The sequence below is a fragment of the Manis pentadactyla genome, chromosome 11 (assembly GCF_030020395.1).
Source record: "Manis pentadactyla isolate mManPen7 chromosome 11, mManPen7.hap1, whole genome shotgun sequence".
NCBI classification, from domain to species: domain Eukaryota; kingdom Metazoa; phylum Chordata; class Mammalia; order Pholidota; family Manidae; genus Manis; species Manis pentadactyla.
In genome coordinates, this window is record NC_080029.1 from 113,092,057 (window position 1) to 113,112,744 (window position 20,688).

Sequence of the window (20,688 nt, forward strand, 5' to 3'; positions counted from 1 at the left end):
AAAAGTAGCAATTTTCCTGGCAGTAGGAGGAAAAGCAAAGGAAAAAGAATTAAAAAAAAAAACACCCTATTTTTTCCATAAGCGCAGACCTCAAATAGCCAATGCTTATGAAGCACTAGCATGTGCCTCATGCTGTTCTGAGCAGTTTTCATAAGATACTACATTAATTTAATCCTCACAAAAACCCTATGAAATTGATGCTATTATCAACTCTCCATTATACAGATAAGAAAACAGAGGCCAGGGGGTTCATGAAACTCTAAGGTTCTAAATGAGTGTCTGAGCCAGTGTAGGGTGGACAGAGCCACGGTGAAAGGCTCCCATATCCTCAGGTTGAAATGGAAAATGCAGTCCAGTCTGGGAGGACACTGGGGTGCAAGAGACACAGAGAACCCCTCCTTTTAGGCCACCATCTTCCTGTGCCAGACCCCAGCGTGCCCCTGCCATCCACACCTCTTGCATGCCACTCTCTCTTAAAGGAAAAGATTTTATCAATAGGATCAGCGGTCGAGCAAGACGTCCTGGTGCCTAGAGAGTGGGCTGGAACCATCTCCAGCCCCTGCCCGCAGGTCTGGTCCCTGTGGCCACACGTGGCTGCCTCGGCTCAGGCTGAGCTACTGGTAAAGGGCGTGCAGTCAGAGTGCACAGGTTGAGGTAGAGAAAGGAAGGATTGGTTTTCATCCTCTTTGTCCGTTAGCGGCTACCTTCTCTCCAAGTCACCTCTTTGCCCCCAGGCACGCACAAACTCAGTTCTGTTGGTCCTCTGGGGTCAGAATAATCCCCTTATGATCAACAGTGTCCACTTCCTTTATTTAGGCACTTTCAGCCTCCCCCTCTGGGACAGCCCCGTCAGGGGGCAGGGAGGGAGCTCTTGGAAGGAAAAGAGAAAATGTTACTACTTGGAAAATGCTTTCATGTCTGTTAGCTTGAGTAGCAGGGGTAGAACCAGTTACTACCTAGTTCAATCTCTTGTCGCTAGTCTGCCTCCCGAGAAATACCTCTCCTTTGAGGAGGACTTTCTCCCCTTCCCAGCAAGGCCAGAAGACAGGAACTAAGGCACAAGGAGGCCTCCGGCCTCAGAAAAGACCCGGGAGCGGGGGTGGAGGCTAGGCAATAATGATATGACGTAATAACCACGATGATCAGCACTTCAGCACTGCCTGTGTACTACCAGGCGGATGACAGTCCTGTAAGATGCGTATGACTATCATGCTCCATAAAGAAACTGAGACAGAGAGGCTAAGCAACTTGCCCAAGGTCACACAGGTGTTTCAAGAGACAGCCAGGATAGGGACCGAGGCGGCTGGACTGGAGTTGAGACAGCCACAGGGTGTGGGTGGGGTGGGAGGAAGCTGGAAAGGGAGACGACAGGAGGGCACAGAGCCCTGCAGTGGGGAGCACACCACTCCCAGCCAGTTAGGGGGCACCCCGAAAAGGGCAGAGGCGCCTCTCCTTGACACACCAGCCGGCCCTGGCTCCTGGCCTCTGCCTCCCCACTGCTGTGGCCTGGCAGCTCAGAGCAGATGGGGCAGAACCTTGCCACCCGTCTGGTGGCGCCCTCTCATTTTTACAGATGAGGACACACACAGAGGCCCAGAGGGGAGCACTCACAGAAGATCAGGTAGTTAATTGATGGCAAAGTGGGGATGAGAGGAAAGGAGCCCAGCGAGGCCTTCCAGGGGCATCCTGTGCGGTGAAACTCCCTGCGCGCCAAAAGGACTGTGGCCCGCCTTCCGCACTCCGCCAGGCCGGAGGATGGCACCGTCTCCCCGGCTCACTGGTCCAGGGCCGCCACAGAACCTGGTCTGCGGTAAATACCCAAACCTCTCCCTCTAGGGGAAGATCTTTACCACCTCCTGCCCCCACCAATTTCCCAGCTGTCTGTGGTGCACAGCTGCGCAAGAGCGCCAGGTTTAACCGCGTGTCTGCCCCAGGAATGAGCTCAAGTGGCTGTGGCCAGGGAGAACTCCCCGCTGGGGTAAGTGGCCCGGGAATCTGAACCTTCCACCTTGGACCCGGGCAAACTCAGATGTCACTGAGCCCTTCGGAAGACCTGAGGAGGACATATGCTCAGCCCTCCCACTTCGGCTTCCAGGTCCTGTGAACTATCCCTTCCTGGCTCCGCATCTCCTTTTCCTCCATATCCCCTTCTACTCCTGGCCAGGTGACCTCTGTTCTCGCCCGGCCAGGTCACTCTTCCCGAAGCTCAGCTCTCAGTCACTTTGCTGACCAGAGGTGGAGGTGGCTGGCCACCACTCCTCAGCGCTCCTGTGCTGCGTGGCAGGGTGCTGTGCTGCCTCACAGAGGCGGCGCTGGCACCTGACCAGCCACTGGTCCCCTCCCGAGCCCCTGGTGCGGCCCTCGGCGTGCAGAGCCCTGTGGTGCCCAGGGCCTCAGCCCAGCTCTGCCCTGACCCTCCCCGAGAGGCGCTGGTTGCCTCTTTCCCGCGCTGGCCCAGGTGCACAGTGGAGAGCATCCAGGCCTCACAAGAACAAGGCAAACCCGGCGTGAGCGCTCAGGGAACTCGAGGTACCGTGCTAGACTTCCATGTCTTAGCACGTAGTTCTCACAATCCTGAGACCGAAAACACCATCCTCATTTTTCTAGATGATTAAAAAAACCTAGACACAGGAATCTTTAAGAGCTTTCTGAAGTTCATAAAGACGGGGGAGGCAAAGGCAGGCGGCCTGGCCCCAGGGACCACACTCGGGCTGGGAGCTGAATGGCGGCTCTGCCACCTCAGGCCGGATGCAGGCAGTACCCGCCAGCGGGTGTTCAGGGCGGTGGCGGAACCACGGCTGGGTCTCTCAGCACTCGGCATCCTGCCGCCGAAGCTCCACGGGCATCATGGCTGATCTCCCGCCCCTCCGTCAGACCCCAACCCTGAGGGGCGTCGTGGAAGACAGCAGCTCTGCGGACATGGGCGGCCCAATGGCCGGGTGGGAGCCTCGTCCCTCCCTGGCCTGCCTCCCCCAGAGGGGCTTACCTGGGCATGTAGGGCAGCGGCGGCAGCAGCTGGGTAGGTGAATGCAGCATGGGAGATGGCGGGGGTCAGCTCTGTGGTGTACAGAGGGTAGGGGGCCCAGGCCTCTGGGGACGCAGGGATCAGAGCAGCCCCCATCAGGTCATCTACAACGGGAGACAACAGCTCCCCCCATCAGAACGCTGGTCTGTCTTTCCGCTACCCCATTCCAGGGAAGGTGACCCAGCACCCTGGTTGAAGCATGAGCTCCCCACTCAGGCCAGATTCCTCTCAAGGATGGGGGCAGGAAGCCACGTCACGCTGACCTGGCATGGTGAGCGTCCTGTCTACTTCAGGAAGCCCTCAGACAGGCCCCCGCCCATCTCAACCAAGAGGAATCAGAGAAGGCTCCAGGGTAGGTGGGCGATGCTGACGGCTCAGTAGCTCAGTGCGTGTGAGGCGCAGCACAGGCTGCAGGGGAGGAAGGAGGCATGGGACCTGCAGAGATGGGTGGCTGGGGATGCAAGAAGCCTCCTGGAAAAGGGGCAGGCAGGCAGGCAGGCCCAGTCTCTCCACAAGAACCTCACCGTCTGCCCTCTGTACACAGCTTCCCCTAGGGCCCCCAGCTTGCACCCAGTACAAGGGCAGCAGAAGGCCGCTCCGAGTGCTACTCACAGGGGTCCCGTGCGATGAAGTGAGCTCCCAGGGCAGGGTGAGCACTGGTGGGATTTGGTGTAGCCATTAGCTTGTTCTTGGCCATCTTGGTGTTGGCTTTGGCAAACTCTAGCCTCAGGGTCTGTGGGTTCTCGGGATCAAAGCGAATACCCTACATAGGAAGGAAAGGAAGGGAAAGATTTTACTCTGTAGGACTATCCACTGCAGTGGGTACAGAAGGGCCCAAAAATGATCTTGCCTGAAACACTGGCCCACACTGGGGCCCAGACAGAGGACATGCTTCTCAGGCCACGTGAAAAGCAGGGTTTGGTGCAAACAGTGCAGCTGGGGACTCTGACCCGCAAAGGCTGGGTAATAAGGTACATTTGTGGCCCTTTCCATGGCTGTGGAGTGGGGGAAGGATTATGGAAGATTGGACAGGAGTACCTGTTGCCTAGAGGTCAGTGGGTCACAGAAAGACCTGGGCTCCATCTACTCACGTTCAATGCGTTCTTGGCTGCTTCTGCTCCTGCTCGGCTGTCAAAGATCACAAAACCAACAGGCTAGCAGGAAAAAGAGAGAACACCCTTGCATCTCTCCCAACACTCCATCTCCCCCTCAAACAAACAACTCTTGCCCATATCCTCCCTAGATTCATCCTGAACAGAAGGTTCTCATGCACCAAAAGTCTCCCCCCAGTACCACACTGTGGGAAATGAGGCCAATAGGACTTTATCCCACTACAATAAACATCACTCTTCCAGTAAAAGCCTTTCTTTTAAATTTATGCAGGTAATTAAAAGTAAGTTCCAGTGTATTCCCTGGCACGAAAGGGGACACCAATGTATCAAGGGCATGGGAAAACTCCAGGTTCAATCAAGGGGCAACAGGTTGAAAACTTGTCCAGCTTCACTTTGCCAAGGCTCAGTCCAGACCCTGAATGGCCTCCGAAGGCTCTGGGACCCAGCCTCCTGGTAGCGGCAGCCAGAGCACGGCCACCACCTCTGTATCCCCAGCCTTGGGGTCAGGCCATGGCTTCTTAAGAGCCAGAGAGCAAGAACCAGAAGCTGACTGGAAAGGAGAAGGGCCACACAGAGGCTGCTCTTTCGTTAGCCCGGAACTGAAATGGGATGCCTCAAGATTGAAGAAAAGGCAACAGGCTCAGGTCCCAGCTCAGCAGCTGATCTGGGCTGGAAGAAAAACAATGGAAATTACCTGTCTGGACGTGAGCTTGATCAAGGACCCTTCATAGCCCTGCAGAGAGAGGTGGTCATTAATGGTGAAGGTCAGAAGCCTTAGTTGTGCTAATCCCAGCCACCTGTCCCCCAGCGCCCATGTGCATCATCCTCACGCTCTTCTCCCCCCAAAGCCCACCAGCTCTGACCATCACTGCTGAGGGCCCTCTGCCCTGGTGTTCCATGTCACATGGTCTAGCACATGGGATGTCTAGCTCATCAGGTGGTAGCATTGGTCGCTGAATGAATAAATTTCCGTTTGCTCCATTAGCTTGTAATCCAGAAGCAGAGACCTTATCTTTTTAAGTTTTCTCAACTGCAAATTGAAAAGACTATACTGAATCTCAAAGATCCCTTACACAGAAGTCTACTGAGATTCTCTGTAGTCTCTGCTTTACAGATGAGGAAACAGGCTCAGAAAGGGCTAAGCAATGGAAAGCAATGTGTGAGTCAGCAGAAGCAGGACAGAGCCGGGTCTGCAATCTTAGTTTCTGACACACTGTTGATGTGTTCCTGCTGCCCAATCCAGGTCAGAGATTTGTTCCTGAAGCTTCTCCTCCACCACAGGCTCTGCCTGGGGGTGGCTGGGTCCAGACTCACCTTGAATGGCCTGAAGAGAAGGTAGAGTTCTCTGGGTTTAATGTCCACAGGGAGGCCGCTGACGAACAGTGTCCGGACCTAGGGACAGAGACCACAGTGGTCAGGGCCAGGTTAACAGAGGATAAGGATGATGGCTTTTCCTTCGGGAAGGAACTGGAATACTTCTAGTTTCCAGAGTTCAAAGTGGAATTCAGTATTTCCTGGCCCTCCCTTGGAGGCCGAGGCAAACAAACACTCAGTTACTTAGCATTTAACTTTTCAAAGCCCTTTCTGTACACTTTCCTTTCTCCAGGGTCATCCTGCAGGTGTCACAAGAAGCACATGCTGAGTGCCTCTCTGCACAGACCGGCTGCTGCTGAACAGCCGCTAGAACAGAGAGCTGTGTTTCATAAATGCATAGACCAAGGATCCTTTTTCAGGCCAAGGACCCCTTTGAGACCTGGAGAAAGTTACAGTGTCTTACTCCTAAAAAGATGCAAAAGTAAAAATGTATGTGTTTTCCAGAAGATGCCCATGAAGCCCTAGTTGAGAGACTCCGTCTGGCCTAGGGAAGAGGCAAAGATGTAAACGGATCCCAAGTCCTACGCCATACTACACCCTGCAGCGATTTCAAGAGGGCCCAGCACTTCCGTACCCAACTCCTAGTGCTTCCTACACTGGATGCAGGTTCTTCAATGGTAGGGAGGGTGTTGTATTTTGCCTCTATGACCAGCTCCTAGTATGGTGTTGGTACCAAATGTTTACTGAGTAAGGGACCTGGGTCAGGAGTCAGAGATGGAACGATGCTGGGTTTTGAAGAATGAGTGGGATCTTGCTAGCTTTAAGTGAGGCAGATAATGCTGTAAATTACCAGCCTTGCCCTCAACATGATTACAAGTTGGTGGTGAAGCCAAGTCTAGCCACTAGGTGTCCATCCTTTGACTCCAGCGAAACCTGACCTCCTGAACTGCGGCTAAGGTCCAGGAGAGGGTTGGCAGACACACTTTCCTAATTCACCACTGCTAGCTAAATGCTGCCGGCACTCAAGGTTAAATTAGCAAGGCCAGATCAGCTAATCATTGTTAGTGGGGAGGGAGGATTTTCCATAGTTGAGATCCATTAAATATATATCTTGGAACTGCGGCTTTCTGAGTAATGAAAAATTCGAATGCGTAGAGCTTCCACACACTTGGCTCTTGTTTCGAGTTGCATCTCGTACCGCTAAGCCGAGCATGGATCTTCTCAACTCATCACGGTCAATTTAAGAAAAAGTTCACATGCCTCAGCCCACCCCACACGTGGCCACTCTTGAAAGCATTTAGATGCCCTACAGTGGCCACAACCCCTTCTCCAGAGGCACCAAAGAACTTCCTCCATGCCCCAGTGCTGGCCCGCTGAACCCAGGCAACAGCCTTTTTAGAGACAATGCCTTGAGTCAGGAACTTGGGGCAGCCGGGCAGTTACACTCGACGCCGAACATCCCCAACACACACACCCCAGAGAACACACAGACCTCAACAACAGAGCCAGGAATGGCGAAGGAAACCAGCCCCGATAGCTGCTGGTTTCAGCACCCCCGCCCACAGCTGATGAAGAATGCGGGAAGACAAGCTTCCCTCCCGTGACTTTCTGCCAAGAAGCATTCCCAGCGGAAGCTCCTGCCACCTCGGACACATCTTCCCCCTTTGATGAGCCTCTCCCTCCCCAGACACGCCTCTGCTCCCCGAGGCACCTCCCACAGCCCCCCCGGGCAGCCCAGGCTCCAGGACGGGCGAAAGGGAGCTCAGACTCTGGGTGCTGCCATCCTCTACACCCCCTCTGCCCCTTGATGGAAGGGCATCATGTAAACCCCCAAACAGAAGAGACCCACTCCGCTCGTACAGCTTGTTCTTTGGGGGCAGCAGACCTGGGACTCAAAATCCACATCCCCCAACTACTCATCCAGGCTTGCTGCTTTTGGGTGCCAGGGCTTGGGCACCCAGCCCATCCCCAGAGGACGGAATGAAGGAGTGCAAGCCAGCCACGGCCATGCCCAATGGACCTGGGTACCTGGGTCAGTACTACTCCCTCCTCCCCGGGATGGTGGGATGGGGCTTTGGTCAAAACGCAAAGCCAGGGCTGCCGCACAGAAACCTCTGCCTCAGTTCTCCCCAGGGGCCACCCATTTCACCCAGGCTAATTTTAAACCCTTCCTCAAAAGGCTCCTTTCTGGCCAGACCTCCCCAGAGGCCCCCTCAAATAACAAGCTCTCAGCACAAAGTTTCCTGCTTAGGGCAGGGGTGGGCTAAGTCCAGGGAGCGTTCTCTCCTTCCCAGCTCAGATCCTTGTTTCCAGCCTTCCCTCTGGGCTAGATGAGCCTTTTCCTGTTTCCATCTTTTAGGCTCCACAGTGTCCAAAAGGCTACAACACAGCTCCCATCGTATCCCTGGCCACCTCTCAGGAAACAAACTGAGGCCAAGGCCGTTATGGATTAGTTGGTGGGTCCTACCTGCCAGGCTGCAGACCCCTTGCTAGGAACTAACTCCTGCTTCCAACTCCATCAGGTCCTCTCCTTGGTTCTTTCTTAGCCCTAAGGATGCCACAGATGAATGACATGCCCTCTGTCTATCCCTTTGTATAGACAGGGAAACTGAGGCTCGCATGATTTAGTTTGGCAAGAGCAGAGCTGGGTAAGACCCAGGAGTTCTGACTCAGCTGTCTGTGCCACCAGCAATCCATCGGGCTGTGGGGACAGAGGGAGCAGCACCTGGGCAGCCCCGCTAGCCCCACGGGGAGGTGAAGGGCGGCCACCCAGCTATTTGGAAGCCAGCCCTTCCTAAGGCACTTGTTTAGTATGACAGAAAAGCTGACGTGACGGGCAGAACAAGTAGCAGCTGGCAGACCAGCGGCAGAGGGAAGCAGGAGCTCACAGGCTGGTCAGCTATGCGTGGGGGGTACCCAAAGTTCCAGATCCACCCCGACTCCCGGTCCCACCTCCATCAGGTCCCACCCCACCCCATCAACTCCAACTCCAACCGCGGCACGGGTGTGTCTCAAGGCCACTGCTTGCACTGCCCCTTAGCCCACCCTTCTTCCTTCCTTAACTGAAGGGCACCCCTCCTTCAGGTCCCTCTATCTCCTCACTCTCCTTTCCTTCCTCTGAAGTCCTATGCGGCCTTTAGACCCCACCGATCTGAGCCTACCCCCTCAGACTCTACAAAACCCCCAGGACAGGAGCCAAGTCTCACAACGTTCCTCCCCTCCAAAGTGCCTAGAGTCAGGCCTCCACATTGAGATGTCCCCTGTCTCCATGCACCTCAGACCCTCCAAAGAAGAAATTCAGTCACAGGTAGACATGGCCCAGCATGGCAAAGCACCACCATCAATGGGTCAGAGAACAGGCTTCAGTCAGAGTGGAGTTCGCACCCCAGCTTTACGCTTGGCTTGGGGAAGCGGCTTCATCTCTCTGAATCTGTTTCTTCACCTGCACGACGAGGATACCACCTACTTCCAGGACGGGGAGCTCCCTTTACTCTATGCCGGCACATAGGAGAGGTGCAATGAAATGCCTGTTCACGTTGGCTTCCTGTCATCACAGCATTTGCTTGCATAAAAACCTCACTCTCAGGTACCAGGAGCCATTTATTTTATGTTTGCCTAGTGAGGCAGGATTGGGTCCAGCTTGGGAATGCAAGCGAGGCAACCTTAGATGGTCACTGGGTACTTCAGTGCTCCTCTTCCCCAGGGAAGCAACGTCCAAGGTGGGCAGCACCATGGAGATGAGCTTGTTCAATATCCTCGTTTTACAGATGAGGAAACTGAAAGCAAGCTGATCCTTTACAACTGAAAGCAGTCAGGATCCTTTACAGCCGGCAGGGACAGACACATGCAGCTACTTCTCCAAGGTGGCCAACTAGTCCTGTGCTCCAGGCTGGCACTGGAGACCATGTCTCTATTTCTGCTTCTCTCAGGTCACTTGCTGGTGCCAGCCCTGTGGCAATAGGGAGCAACATTTAGGGAAGAGGTTGGGTGCAGACCCAAACCACTGGTTGATGTCAAGATGGAAAGATCAACCAAAGAGCCCAAGGCCTGGGTTTATTACAAGAATTCACCACAAAAATGTTCTCAAGTATTTGAAGAAAGCACAAGTGGTGATTCACACAACCCCAGGCTGCTAGAAGGCACCAAACTTCGTTTAACTGGGCTGTATGCTCACCCCTTCTCCATAAATATCCAGACAACCCAGGGGAGTACCTCCCTCCTGTCCTGAGATGTGAAAGCAACACAGTCTTTTAAAAATGGTCCTCTTCATAGCAAGGACCAGCAGACAGTGCTGAAGCACAGCCAGGTCCTTAGCACAGTGGGAAGGTATGTTTGGAACGGGGTAGAGAGGGTACTGGGGAGGATGTGGAGAAACGATGGAGAATCCTTAGAAGTCAGTGAAAGAAGAAATGTGTGGAGGAACAGCTCTTCTGTGGAACCGGCTGGGAGCACCAAACCAGCCTGGAAAAGGAACTTGGCCAGAGAGGCATCCCCCTCCAAGACATCGCAGACATGGCTGTGTGGCCTTTGTGATGGTCAAGGGCAGACCAGGCTTTGCTGGAGATCTGAGCCAGCGCTGGGCCTGCCTAGAGGAACCAACTAGCCTTTGGCACCACAACATCCCACCTGTCCAGCAAGGTTCTGGGGCTCCCGACGCCTCTCTTCCCTTAGACAAATCCTGTCGCCTGTTTCCCAGGGTTGCCAGGAGCAAGCGGGTGGGGGAGTTCCAGCCCCACGGGCTATCACCAGATGCACACTTCCTGGGGTTGTCTAGGTCTTTGCGTATGTTCTTGGGCTCTTGCCTTCCAGCTAGTGCTGGACTTGGAGGGCCTGGGGGCTCCCAATGACCTCTTGATGGCTCCTCACCTCCTCCACGAGAGGCCCCTGCAGCTCACTCCCAGGGTTCCAGGAGGGGCAGGGAAGGGCTGCACAGGAGCAGCACAGAAGTAGATGCTCCCATCCTCCACCTCATTCTTGAGGCTCCCAGGGGGGAAGGCCCCTTAGAAAGAGCCTCCCAGCCACACTCTAGTCCCAGCACAACACAGGACCCAGGCTCCCGAGCTGCCCAGCCCCTGCCTTCAGGAAAGGTGAAAACATCTTCCAGGTCTTTCATCTCCCTGGCAGCCCTCCCCAGCCCAGAGATACAGTTACTTTTTAAAAAGAAGTAGGAAGAAGGGCTCCAAGGAACTCATCCATATCTATGTACCAGCGATATTCTTCTTCAGACAAACTGACACTTGTTTATAGATCTTCAGAAAAGAAGGAAATCAAACAAAAACCTTCAGAAGTAAAGTGACAGCAACACCCAAGGCAGCAGCCTAACCGCACAGATTCAGGCCCCTGTGGAAAAGGCTTCCAGGTGGGATCTCTCTCAGCCTCGGACACTCCCACAGGCAGATCTGTCACTCAGGTGTCCCCAAGCCGAGCCAGCTCCCTCAACAGTGGCTGCTCAGAGGTCTCCCTCCTCCCCAGGGCACACACAGGGCCCAGCTGACAGGGGACCCTGCAGGAGCGGGAGGGTGGCTGATGGGAGACAAGCTGGGGAAGAGGTTCTGTACAGGGGAAGCCGCCAAGCAAAGGCGGTGTGAAACAGGCCTAGGGCGGTGGGGCCAGTGGGGCCCTCCCTCTTCAGCAAAGAGGACCCCACCTGCAGGCTGGGTCCAGCCACTCTGCCCTCCTCTGCAAGGGGAGGAGCAGGCCCGAAGCCGACAGCTCCGTAGCACCAACTCCCTCCAACCTTTTTGACACAAAAGGCCGTCTTCATGCTGAGCATTAACCACTCAACTTCGCAGTGAAAGGCAGCAGCAGGGTATTGTGGCTGAGAGGACAGGCTCCATAAGTACCAGCTTTTATTAGAGATGGAAAAGGGTAAAAACTGGTTTCAAAAACAGTGGTATACCTTGGAGAGTAGAGCTTTTATCCTTTAAGTCTGAAGGACGAGCACAGCCTTCTGCAAACCCCCAGCCCTGCAATCTCTAAACTGTTCCCTGGGCTGCAGGACCACCCAACCCGAGGAAGGGCCTTTCTCCACAAAGGATGCTGAGCTGGAATATTTCAGGGTCATCCCCACCCTTCCCCCACTTCACCCCCAAACAAACCCCACAGGCCTACCAGGAACACTCTCCCCCTTCTGCCTCCTACCCAAATCTGCCTCAGAAGGCTGAGACCCGAGGAGACTCTCCCTGGGAAATGACCCTGAGCGACAGAAGCGTCCTATCAGAGAGATGATAATGGTGTTTGGAAACTGATCCTCTGCAGCAGTCCTTTAGCATCTCTGAAATTCAGGATTCAATCTAGGAAAAACTTGCAACTGTCCCCTCCCTCAAAGGCTCTTACTTCAAACCCCGTCTACTGGCTGCTTGGTCTGAGCAATCTGGGTATCTTCTGGATGGAAACACCACTTAGGGAAGGGGGTGGGGCAGGAGGGAAATCCAAAAAGGGAAAACAAGCCTCTCATAAGCCCCTCCCATATCCTTCCCTAACTCCCAGCCCAGCAGCAATGAAATGAAGAATATGTGAGCTGGAAGAAACTTTATTTTTAGATGAGGAAACCAAGGTGAGTTGCTTATGTCACAGAGCACGTCAGAAGCAACCCATGTCCCCAGGAGCTCATGACTCAATAGCCTTTTGCAGACCTTGACCTCACACCACCAACCCACTCAGACCCCAGTGAAGTCAGCCTTGGGTGCCAGGAACAAGTGATCTTCAGCTTCTGAGCTAAGAAAGCAGAAACAGCCCCTTGCAGAAGGTTGACTTGGGGGAGAGGGGATTCCCACTTGGCGATTAGTCCTAAATAGAACCGGTTACAGGGAAGCCAAAGGGAAGACTGACAGAATGCCAACCAACAGTGGCTGAGTGGGAGCAGCCTTGTGCCCTGCTGACTTGCAGGCGGGAGACCAGAGCAGGGCCTCACACACGCCTCAGACAGGACAGCTGGGCACGTGTAGCCCCAGAAAGCCCCTGAGTCCCAGTGGAAGCCCAGGCCACCCCCTGGGCTCACTACCCCCACCCACCAGACCACAGGAGTTTATGAGCTGCAGCCTCCATTATACAAAGCAGATGACTTTCCTGATATAAAGACACTGAAGGTCTGTTTTAAACTTGTAGCATCCATTATCACAGCCAGCTCTGCTCTGGCTTCTCCAAGGAGAAGAAAACCCATTGAGAACCAAGACACTGGGCTTATTAGGCTCAGGCTCTGCTCTGACCAGATGTGGAAACCAAGAAAAAGAGCCTCAAACCAATTGTCAGGGAGCCTGGGTTGCAGTCCAGCTACCAGACAGGCAGGTGGCTGCCTGGCTTTCCTCCACCTCAGCTACAAAGAGGGGGACTGTCTCAGTCATTCTCTCTACCTTCTAAGACACCAAGAGAAGCAGAAGGTGACTGAGCCTCAGAATAAGGCTCAGGCACTGTCCTCCGTTTGCTCAGAGCTTAATGCCTTCCTTCCACCCACAGGAAGGCAAAGAAGTGGTGCTGAAGGGGATAGAGAGCAGAGCTGAGAGCTCAGAAAGTCAGCATCCAGGCCTTGGGCTGCCGAGATGGGCCTGGTGGTTGGCAGGGGTCTCTGCTGGGGCAACATTACAGTTGCGGAGAAGAAACCTCAGAGCAGTCACATCTTCCCCTTTTGGAGGGTCCTTTCTTTTGCATGTGTATGTGGGGCATGGGTGGGGGTTGATTCTGCCATGCTTAGGCTTGGCACTAACAGGTCGCTCTTACCCCTCCCGAGGGAAAGAAGTCCCTGAGTGGGGCCACTTGACGAGAGGTGGATGGAATGTGGCGACATGGTCCGCAGACCCAGGACTTATAAGGGCTGAAAAGGACACGGGAAAAGCGCAAGCAGATACAGCCAGACAGTGGATGCGAACCGGGACACACGCTCCCAGAATGCTTCCTACGAGGAGCTCCAGGCTGCTCTGCTCCCAGGCCAGGATGCCACCCAGCTTCCCTCCTGGCAGCCCCCACCCAGGACACTTCCAATGCCCTCACAGTCTGACCTGGTGTGGGGAAGTCCCAGGCTTAGGGTCTGTTCCAGTGTTTGCCTGTCCCTACATCACGTATTATCAGGGTTTTGCTCTGAGACCCCATTCTGGGAAGCACACTATGGTTTCCAGGTCCTTCACATGCGCCAGCAGCACGTGGGCCTGCAACAATCCTTTGATGTAACAGAGGGCAGTTTGGCCCGTTCTACAGATGAGGAAACCAGCTCAGGGATGAGGTGCCTGGCCAGCCGGTGGCAGAGCTGGGGGTCAAGCCCAAGTTGCCTGGGAAGCTGGGACTCTTCCCCTACAGCTTGCAGTGTGTCCTAGAGTTCCAATGGTGTGTGTGTACAGGAGGGGGGAACCAAGCTGGGGGCGGAGAAGTTCTCTAAACGGAGGGTCAGGGCTGGGCAGGTACCAAGTGGTAAATAAGGAGACTTCACACCTCATACTCCAAGCTACTTCTAGGCCCGGGAACAGAAGGCTTAATATCTTGGGAACACACCTGGTCAAAGCTGGTTTTAAGTACCAGCCTGCACCTCATTTAGGGAACCAGACCAAACAGCACTGTGCAGACTCACTGCTATGACTGGGTGACTGCTTTCCATGTGGTTCTAGACAGAGCCAGGGCCCAAGGCTTTCAGAAGCAACTCAGAGCGGCAGGCTCACCGGGCCCCCAGCATGGAGGCCTCCTGGGTGAGGCTCCCTTCCTTTCTGTACCACCCACCTCCCCTGTCCCTCCTAGTGCTGTGTTGGAAAGCCAGTGCAGACCTATTGTCTGCCCCCTGTGTTTGGCAAGGGTTTAAGTTGTCACCACTGCCACATGCCACCCCACTGATTCAAAGCACTGGTTTAGGCAAGTCTTACAACCCTCCTCCAGCTCCAAAATCAGTATCTTCAACCCTTAACCACGTGATGTTATACCAGCATGAACACACAGCCCTGAGCCCACCACTTGACTGAGGCAGATGAAGCCTGACGAGATGCTCCCTAACCTGATGCCCCTGCTGGGAGAGGGCGTCTGTCGAGAGATGGAAGCTGCTCCCAGCACCTGCATTCCGGTTTGGAGCTTCTCTATCACAAACACACGTGGGTCCCTCCATCCCAAGCCCCAGTCATACACCAAGAACAGGGACCAGTCTGGGTAGAAGCTCTTCACAGCAACAAAGATTCTCAAAAATGGTCTCAGGTCCTATTCCAGTAACCTTTCCTGACCAGCCCTGCCTCCCCTGGCCATAAAAGCCCATTAGGAGAAGGGGAGGCTGGCTAACCACCAAGACGAGCTGGGTACTCCAGACCCTTGTCCTTTGGCCTGGTGGTCCAGGTCACACCCTGGAAGTCTGAGGCCTGTTTATTAACCACACAGCTGGCCGTGAGAACTTGTCAAGAGCCTCTGTTCAGTAGGCCATAAACCACTAAAGGCATGGCAGACAGGTCCAGCCAGACACTGCACTAGGCCCAGCCCCTGCTATTGTTCTGGAGACCTCTGGCACAGACGGACCCACCAGGGGACTCTAGGAAGACAGAACCCAAGATACCACCGCCTGCCTAGCCTCGGCACGTCTCACAGCTATAACCTTACTCTTCTTATCCAAGGGGTGCAGCAGGGGAAGAAGCAGGAGGCAGGAGGCCGTGTTTGTCCCTGGGCAGGCACAGACTGGGCCCCGGCACGTGCAGCCTGGTGGGCTATCTGCAGGCCCCACGCCATGGCAGCACGGCTTCTGAAGGACAGTGCAGGGCTCACCCCACTGCCTCACAGCTTTGCCAGGGACGTGAGGATGCCACTACCAGGGGTTGGCAGAGGAACCGACAAGGCACCACATGTCGCTACTGCCCAAACCAATGGTCAGGCAGAGGCTGGGGGCCACCGGGGGTTGCCAGAACCTAGCGCTCTAGTTCAGCTCTGGGTAACCAGGGGTGGGAGCCCTTGGACCAGGAGCTCAGCCCTTAGGGCAGATGGGGTGGGCCCTCTACCTCTCAGGACTGCCTGGAAGCCCAACGGGATAAATGGGTGGAGAGCAGGGGAGCAAAGCATCCTGAGGTTCATGTCTTGCCTCTAGATAAGAGTACTCACCAGCCCTGCTCAGACAGGGGGATGAGAAGCAGCCAGGATGTCCAAACGCTGATGAGCCTTTGAAGTTGGCTCTCACTGGGGCGAGGCTGTCCATGTGCAGGGAAGGAGGAGGTAAGGAGACCCAGGAGAACGACCCCCCAGAATGACAGGCAGTCACTTCAGAGCAAGTACCATTTCTTTAGTTACAATGTCCAAAGCAGCAGGGCACCAAGGGGAGTGTGAAAGCAGGAAGCCCCAGTACGGGCAACAAGAGGGTGTTACTATCTGTAGAAAACTGAAAAATAATAAAACGGACTTGGTCTGATTTTTACTGTCACCACATAATGGCAATTGTAAACAGTATCTGTGATAAAACGCTCCTCCTGCAGGGGCTGACAGCGCCCATCAGCCGGCCTTCAGATGCCATCAGCCCCAAGAGAACGAACCTGAAGCCAGTCTCTGGGCTTCTGTGTGGGACTCTGGCATCACCCAAAGCTTGGGCCTCAAAAACTTAAGTTGCAGGAAACTTTTCAAGTTTCACCTAAAACCTCAACATGGAAGGGAACAGCAGGTACAGTGCGTGCTCTAGGTTCAAACTCCAGCCTCGCCACTAACTAGCTGCAGGAAAGCTATTCAACCTCTGTCTCAGGCTGTTCGTTTATAAATGGTGATGACCCTTCAAGTGCTGCTGTCAACGTTAAGTGAGTTAAAACGGTAAAAACTTAGAACAATGCCTCGCACAGATATTACATACAGGTTTACTGCTCTTAGTACAGCCTCTTCATTAGGTTGAGCACGGGGGGCATAAGTACAACCACCCCCAATAAGCAAGGGAGGCTGACCTACCAGAATCTGCCTAAACCCATCTGCCTGCGCCCTGTTTCCAGGTAAAATCCCAGAAGCATAGATGCCTCCCTTCCCTCCTACCAATAAAAGCCTGCAGACAGAGAACCAGGACATCCCAGATTGTCAGATGCTTTTGATGGCAGAGAAGAACAAAGGGGAGGTGCCCGAGTCACACGCTGTACCCCGGAGTTCCTTCCCCTTCACCTAGAGTGCTAACCCTGGCCCTGGTCAGGATGGGCCAGTCTGCCCTGGATCCAATACACAAGCAAACTGGGGCTGGGTGGGCAGTGAGGTGCCAAGACCCTTCGGCTAAGCTGCAGCCCCTTTAGCCGCCATTAATCCCTGCCTTTTCATAGCTTACCAGTAGGCTGGCATAAAACTCCTTTAACTCTTAGAAACTTGAACCTTCCCCCACAACTCAAGATTCCAAATACCACCTGTCCCCTCAGGGGGTCCCCCAATGAATAATGACTGTAACTTAGTATTACCTTGCATGATAAAAGTAAAGTCTCCATTTTCAAAATGGAATATGTTTTCAAATCACATATACCCCTCCCAAGAAACACTGAACTAGCCATCCCTTAAGAATCACTAAGACAGACAAGCTTGGGTCTGAGGCTCAAAGGCAAGCCTGCTCCCAGCAGGGTATGTGTGCTGTACTACTTCACTTTTGGGGGCTCAGGCACCAGCCACGATCTGCTTGGGGTAGGGTAGAGCCTTAAGACTGCAAGGGACATTAAGTTCCTTCCCCTACAGACCCACCCCTTAATTCCTCCCGACCTTCCTTAGCTTTCAAAGGTTATCAAAGCCACTAACATGTCTCCTTCCCAAGTGGCAGAAAAATGTTAACTTCCTCCAAGCTTGCATGATCTCGTGCTCTTCGTAAGGTGGCCGTGAATACTGGTGCACTGTGGCAAACTGCTGTTAGTCTCCCAAACAAGCCCTGTGGCTCTACAATCCACCCCCTATTTTTATACACGCTAGCTATTCCCTCTTCTTGGAATGCTTTTCCCACCCTCACAGGTCTGACAACCTCCTATTCAGCCACATCTGGGGTGGGGGTGCTGACCTCTAACCTGTCCGTGCACCACGGTATCACTTGCTGATATCCCCTAATTTGATCACATACCATCACTTCCTGGCAAGTCCTCATCTCCCAGTCTGTGATCTTTCACCTATATCCCTGACCCCAGGTCCAGAAAAGGAAACTAATACTTACAATACAGATGGAGCCCCCATGGGTAGAGTGGGCAAGCAGGGAAAAGTCAAGGCTACACAAAGCAGCTTAAAACCAGCAGCCCCACGGATACCCTCTCCTGGCACCAGGAAGCCTAAGTAAGCCCTTTCTCCAGAGACCTACCACCTTTAGGAGTTGAGGTCTTATGGTGGGCAAGTAGGGTTCCTTAGTTTTCTAGGCTTGCTTTAGCTCATCTCCAGCAGTCACCTGGGAAGAGCCTGCCCGGGCCAGCCATGAGAGTAAACCAGCACTGCCAAGGCCGAGTCCCCACACAGTGCATCTTGGGTTTTGCAGAATGGACTGCCTAGAGAGCATCTAAGCAAAAGGAAGGAATTTGGTTCCAGTTCAAACCAAATGCAAGATGGAATTCCAGCAGAAGAGCTCTTGGCCCACTCTTCAGAAGGCTAAGGAGGGGAGGGGGCCGATCCTCGTGCCTAAACTGACTAGAGCAGACGCGGAGCTCCAGGTCCCCAGAGCCCTTAGTTTTAGACCTGTTGAACACAAGCCCATGGCTCTCTGTCAGTGCCAGCTGCACTGACTCCCCAAACCTCCACTGTGCTGTATGTAGCCCATCTTCACCCCCAAGGAGAAAGAGCAAGGACTCCACTTCTTGAAGATTCTGCCTTCTCAGAAAAAGCACGTAGAAAAAAAGCAACCAATACCTCAGATGCTTTCCCTGCGCCTTATCTTGGCCACATGGGTCTTCCTTCCCACTTCAAAGGGGCGGGTATGAAGGGCAGCCCAGCCTCTCGGATGGCACAAAGGCCCTGCTGGAATCAACCTGCTAGCCTAGTGGCATTCTGGGTCCTTGCACAGCTTCACTTGCACCCTTTCCGTCCCCCAATTTCAGCCCTCAGGGGCCAAGAAAAGATTCCTCACACACCTGCAAACCTGTCACCCTCTCCCAATCCTCAGGGGGTATTCTGAACAACCAGGTAGTCAAAATGGGCTTAAGGTCACCAATGCCAAGGGTCTGTCAGCATCGAGGTACAATAAGGGACAAGGTCTCCAGGAGCCAAAACCACCCCACACCACAGCAGTGGACAGATGGCCCTCCCTCGCCATCCTTCAGAGTGAAAAGTTGTCTATTCTGCCCTGCCCCCCAAAGAGCCGGATCTAGATTCTCAAGATGCCACATCATTGGTGGACTGGGGCTGGCAGCAGGCCTCTGAATTACTAAAAGTGGGAGCTGGCAGTGTGACCCTCCCACCAGCCCTCTCGCACCGAGAAGCCCAACCCAGCAGGGGGCCATTGCCGCCATTCTGCACCAAACCTATAGCACGGCCGGCCCACCGGCACCGCCACTGGATTGGAGGGCGGTAGCAACGTCAGCCACACAAGGGGCTCTGCGGTTTCTCCCCCAGACCAAGGGGAAGGGAGTTCAGGGTGGATAACTTGAGGTGGATAAGGCCCTCGGTTTCCTGGGCAAGGGCATGCCAGGGCGCGGCAGGAAGGGTCTCTTAGCCCTGGAGTGACACAGCAGAGGCCAGAGGCCCTTTGAGGGAGCTGCGAAGCCTGACCCCCTTCCACACCAGTTCTTGTCTGTGCGGGCCCTGCTCCCGGTCTTCATCCGCTGAGAGCCTTAAGGCTTACATCCACCACCTTACCCCCCACACACCCTTCCCAGTTCCTCCCTCCCACTGACCACCCGGCTACTCGTGACTCCACGGAACCACCTCATACTGCCTCCTCTTAGCACATGGCCCGTGGACAAGATAATGCCGCCTCTCCTGGCACAATCCCACCCAGGCCAGCTTTGGGGTCCTGATTTCGCTGCCAGGGCAAAACTGGAGGGAGGAGAACCGGGAACTGATTATTTTTAGACATCTCCTTCCCAACTTTAACTGCCAGTTAAGTTCTGGGGCTGTAAGGAAAGCCCATCTATACCCCCATGACTACAACTCTAGTGAACCAATGTGCCGCGCAGCCGGTCCCGGTCTCCAAGGTCACCGGGAGGGGTCAGGGTGGAAAGTGCAAGGAAAACGGGGTGCCGCCCGCCCGCCGTGCTAACCCCCCTGTTCCTTCCAGCATTGGCGGGAGGAGCGGCCATGCGGGAGGAGCGCCTCGGAAGTGGAGAACGAGGGACGCGCGGGCAGCAGGCGGGGGGCGGACGCCGCGCGGCTCGCCCACCACGGGACGCACGGCCAGCGGCCGGCGCGCGGCCCGCCCTGAGCCCGGGAGGGCGGGGAGACAATACCCGCTCAGCGGGGCAGTCCAGGCCGCTCGCCGCTGCTCGCCCCCGCCCGCCGGACACGGGCTGCTCCTCCCCGGCCGAAGGGCAGCGGCGGGAAGGCGCCGGGAGCGATTGCCAGACTGGCCCCGCGCGGCGCGGAAGGCCCGGCGTGCCCGCTCCCCCGCCCACCTCCGCGTGCGCTCCGACCCGGCGAGTCCCGGGGCCGCAGACCCACCTCCTCCTCCAGGGTGCCTCCGGAGCCTGAGCCCGCGCCGGTGCCCGTGCTGGTGCTGTGCTCGCCGTCCGGCTTCAGGCTGCTCATGGTGCGGGGGGTGGGGCGGGGGTGGCGAAGGGAAGGGGACGCGGAGGGCGAGCGCGGCGCCTGGCCCCGGAGGGGATGTGGGAGGGGGCGCGGTGAGCAGTGCGCTCCGGGGTGCGGGGCGGGGAGGCGGTGGGGGGCGCGCGGGGCGGTGAGAGGGGCCGCCGCGTCGGGCGGGGGTCACATCAAGTTTGGCGGGTGCGGGAGGCGGGGAGGGGGTGCGGCGGGGGAGGCACTGGGAACCGGAGCCGAGCCCGAGCGGCCGCCGCCTCCGCCTTTTCACTGCGACCGGCGAGTGTGCCGGCGGCGACGGCGGCGGCGGCGGCGGCGGCGGGGGGCGGGCGCCGGGCGGCGGCGGGGGGCGGGGGCCGGAACCGGCCTCAGCTGGGGCCCGGCCAGCCCCCTCCCCGCCCTCCTCGCGGTCTCCGGGGGAACGCGCAGCCAATCCCCGCCGCGCACTGCGGGCTCGCCCCGGTCCGGGCCGCGGCGCGCCAGCCTCTGGTGGGGGCTTTTCTGCCTCTCCGTCATCCCTCACTCTTCTTTTCCCTTTTCCCTTCTCACGACAAGTTTTAAACTTTGATGAACTCGCCCAGAGAACTTTCTTAAAGGGGCCGCGCGCACCGCTGTGTCGTA

At 55.6% G+C, this 20,688-nt stretch overlaps 1 protein-coding gene across 4 annotated transcripts in view; it reads right to left on the reverse strand.

Annotated features, from left to right (window-relative positions):
- RBPMS2 (RNA binding protein, mRNA processing factor 2) overlaps positions 1-20,220 on the reverse strand; it is a 75,357-nt gene extending 55,137 nt beyond the window's left edge. For all 4 annotated transcript variants that reach the window (XR_008992635.1, XR_005033967.2, XR_008992634.1 and 1 more), the window contains exons 1-6: positions 19,972-20,220; positions 5,452-5,529; positions 4,832-4,870; positions 4,117-4,179; positions 3,638-3,788; positions 2,987-3,129 (exon numbers count right to left, since the gene is read on the reverse strand). Coding sequence is in view for 1 of the 4 variants with exons in the window: in XM_057488897.1 (XP_057344880.1) it covers positions 2,987-3,129; positions 3,638-3,788; positions 4,117-4,179; positions 4,832-4,870; positions 5,452-5,529; positions 19,972-20,058 (561 nt within the window). In the remaining 3 variants the exon portion in view is untranslated. The remainder of the gene's footprint in view (positions 1-2,986; positions 3,130-3,637; positions 3,789-4,116; positions 4,180-4,831; positions 4,871-5,451; positions 5,530-19,971) is intronic.
- Between the last annotated feature and the right edge of the window lie 468 nt (positions 20,221-20,688).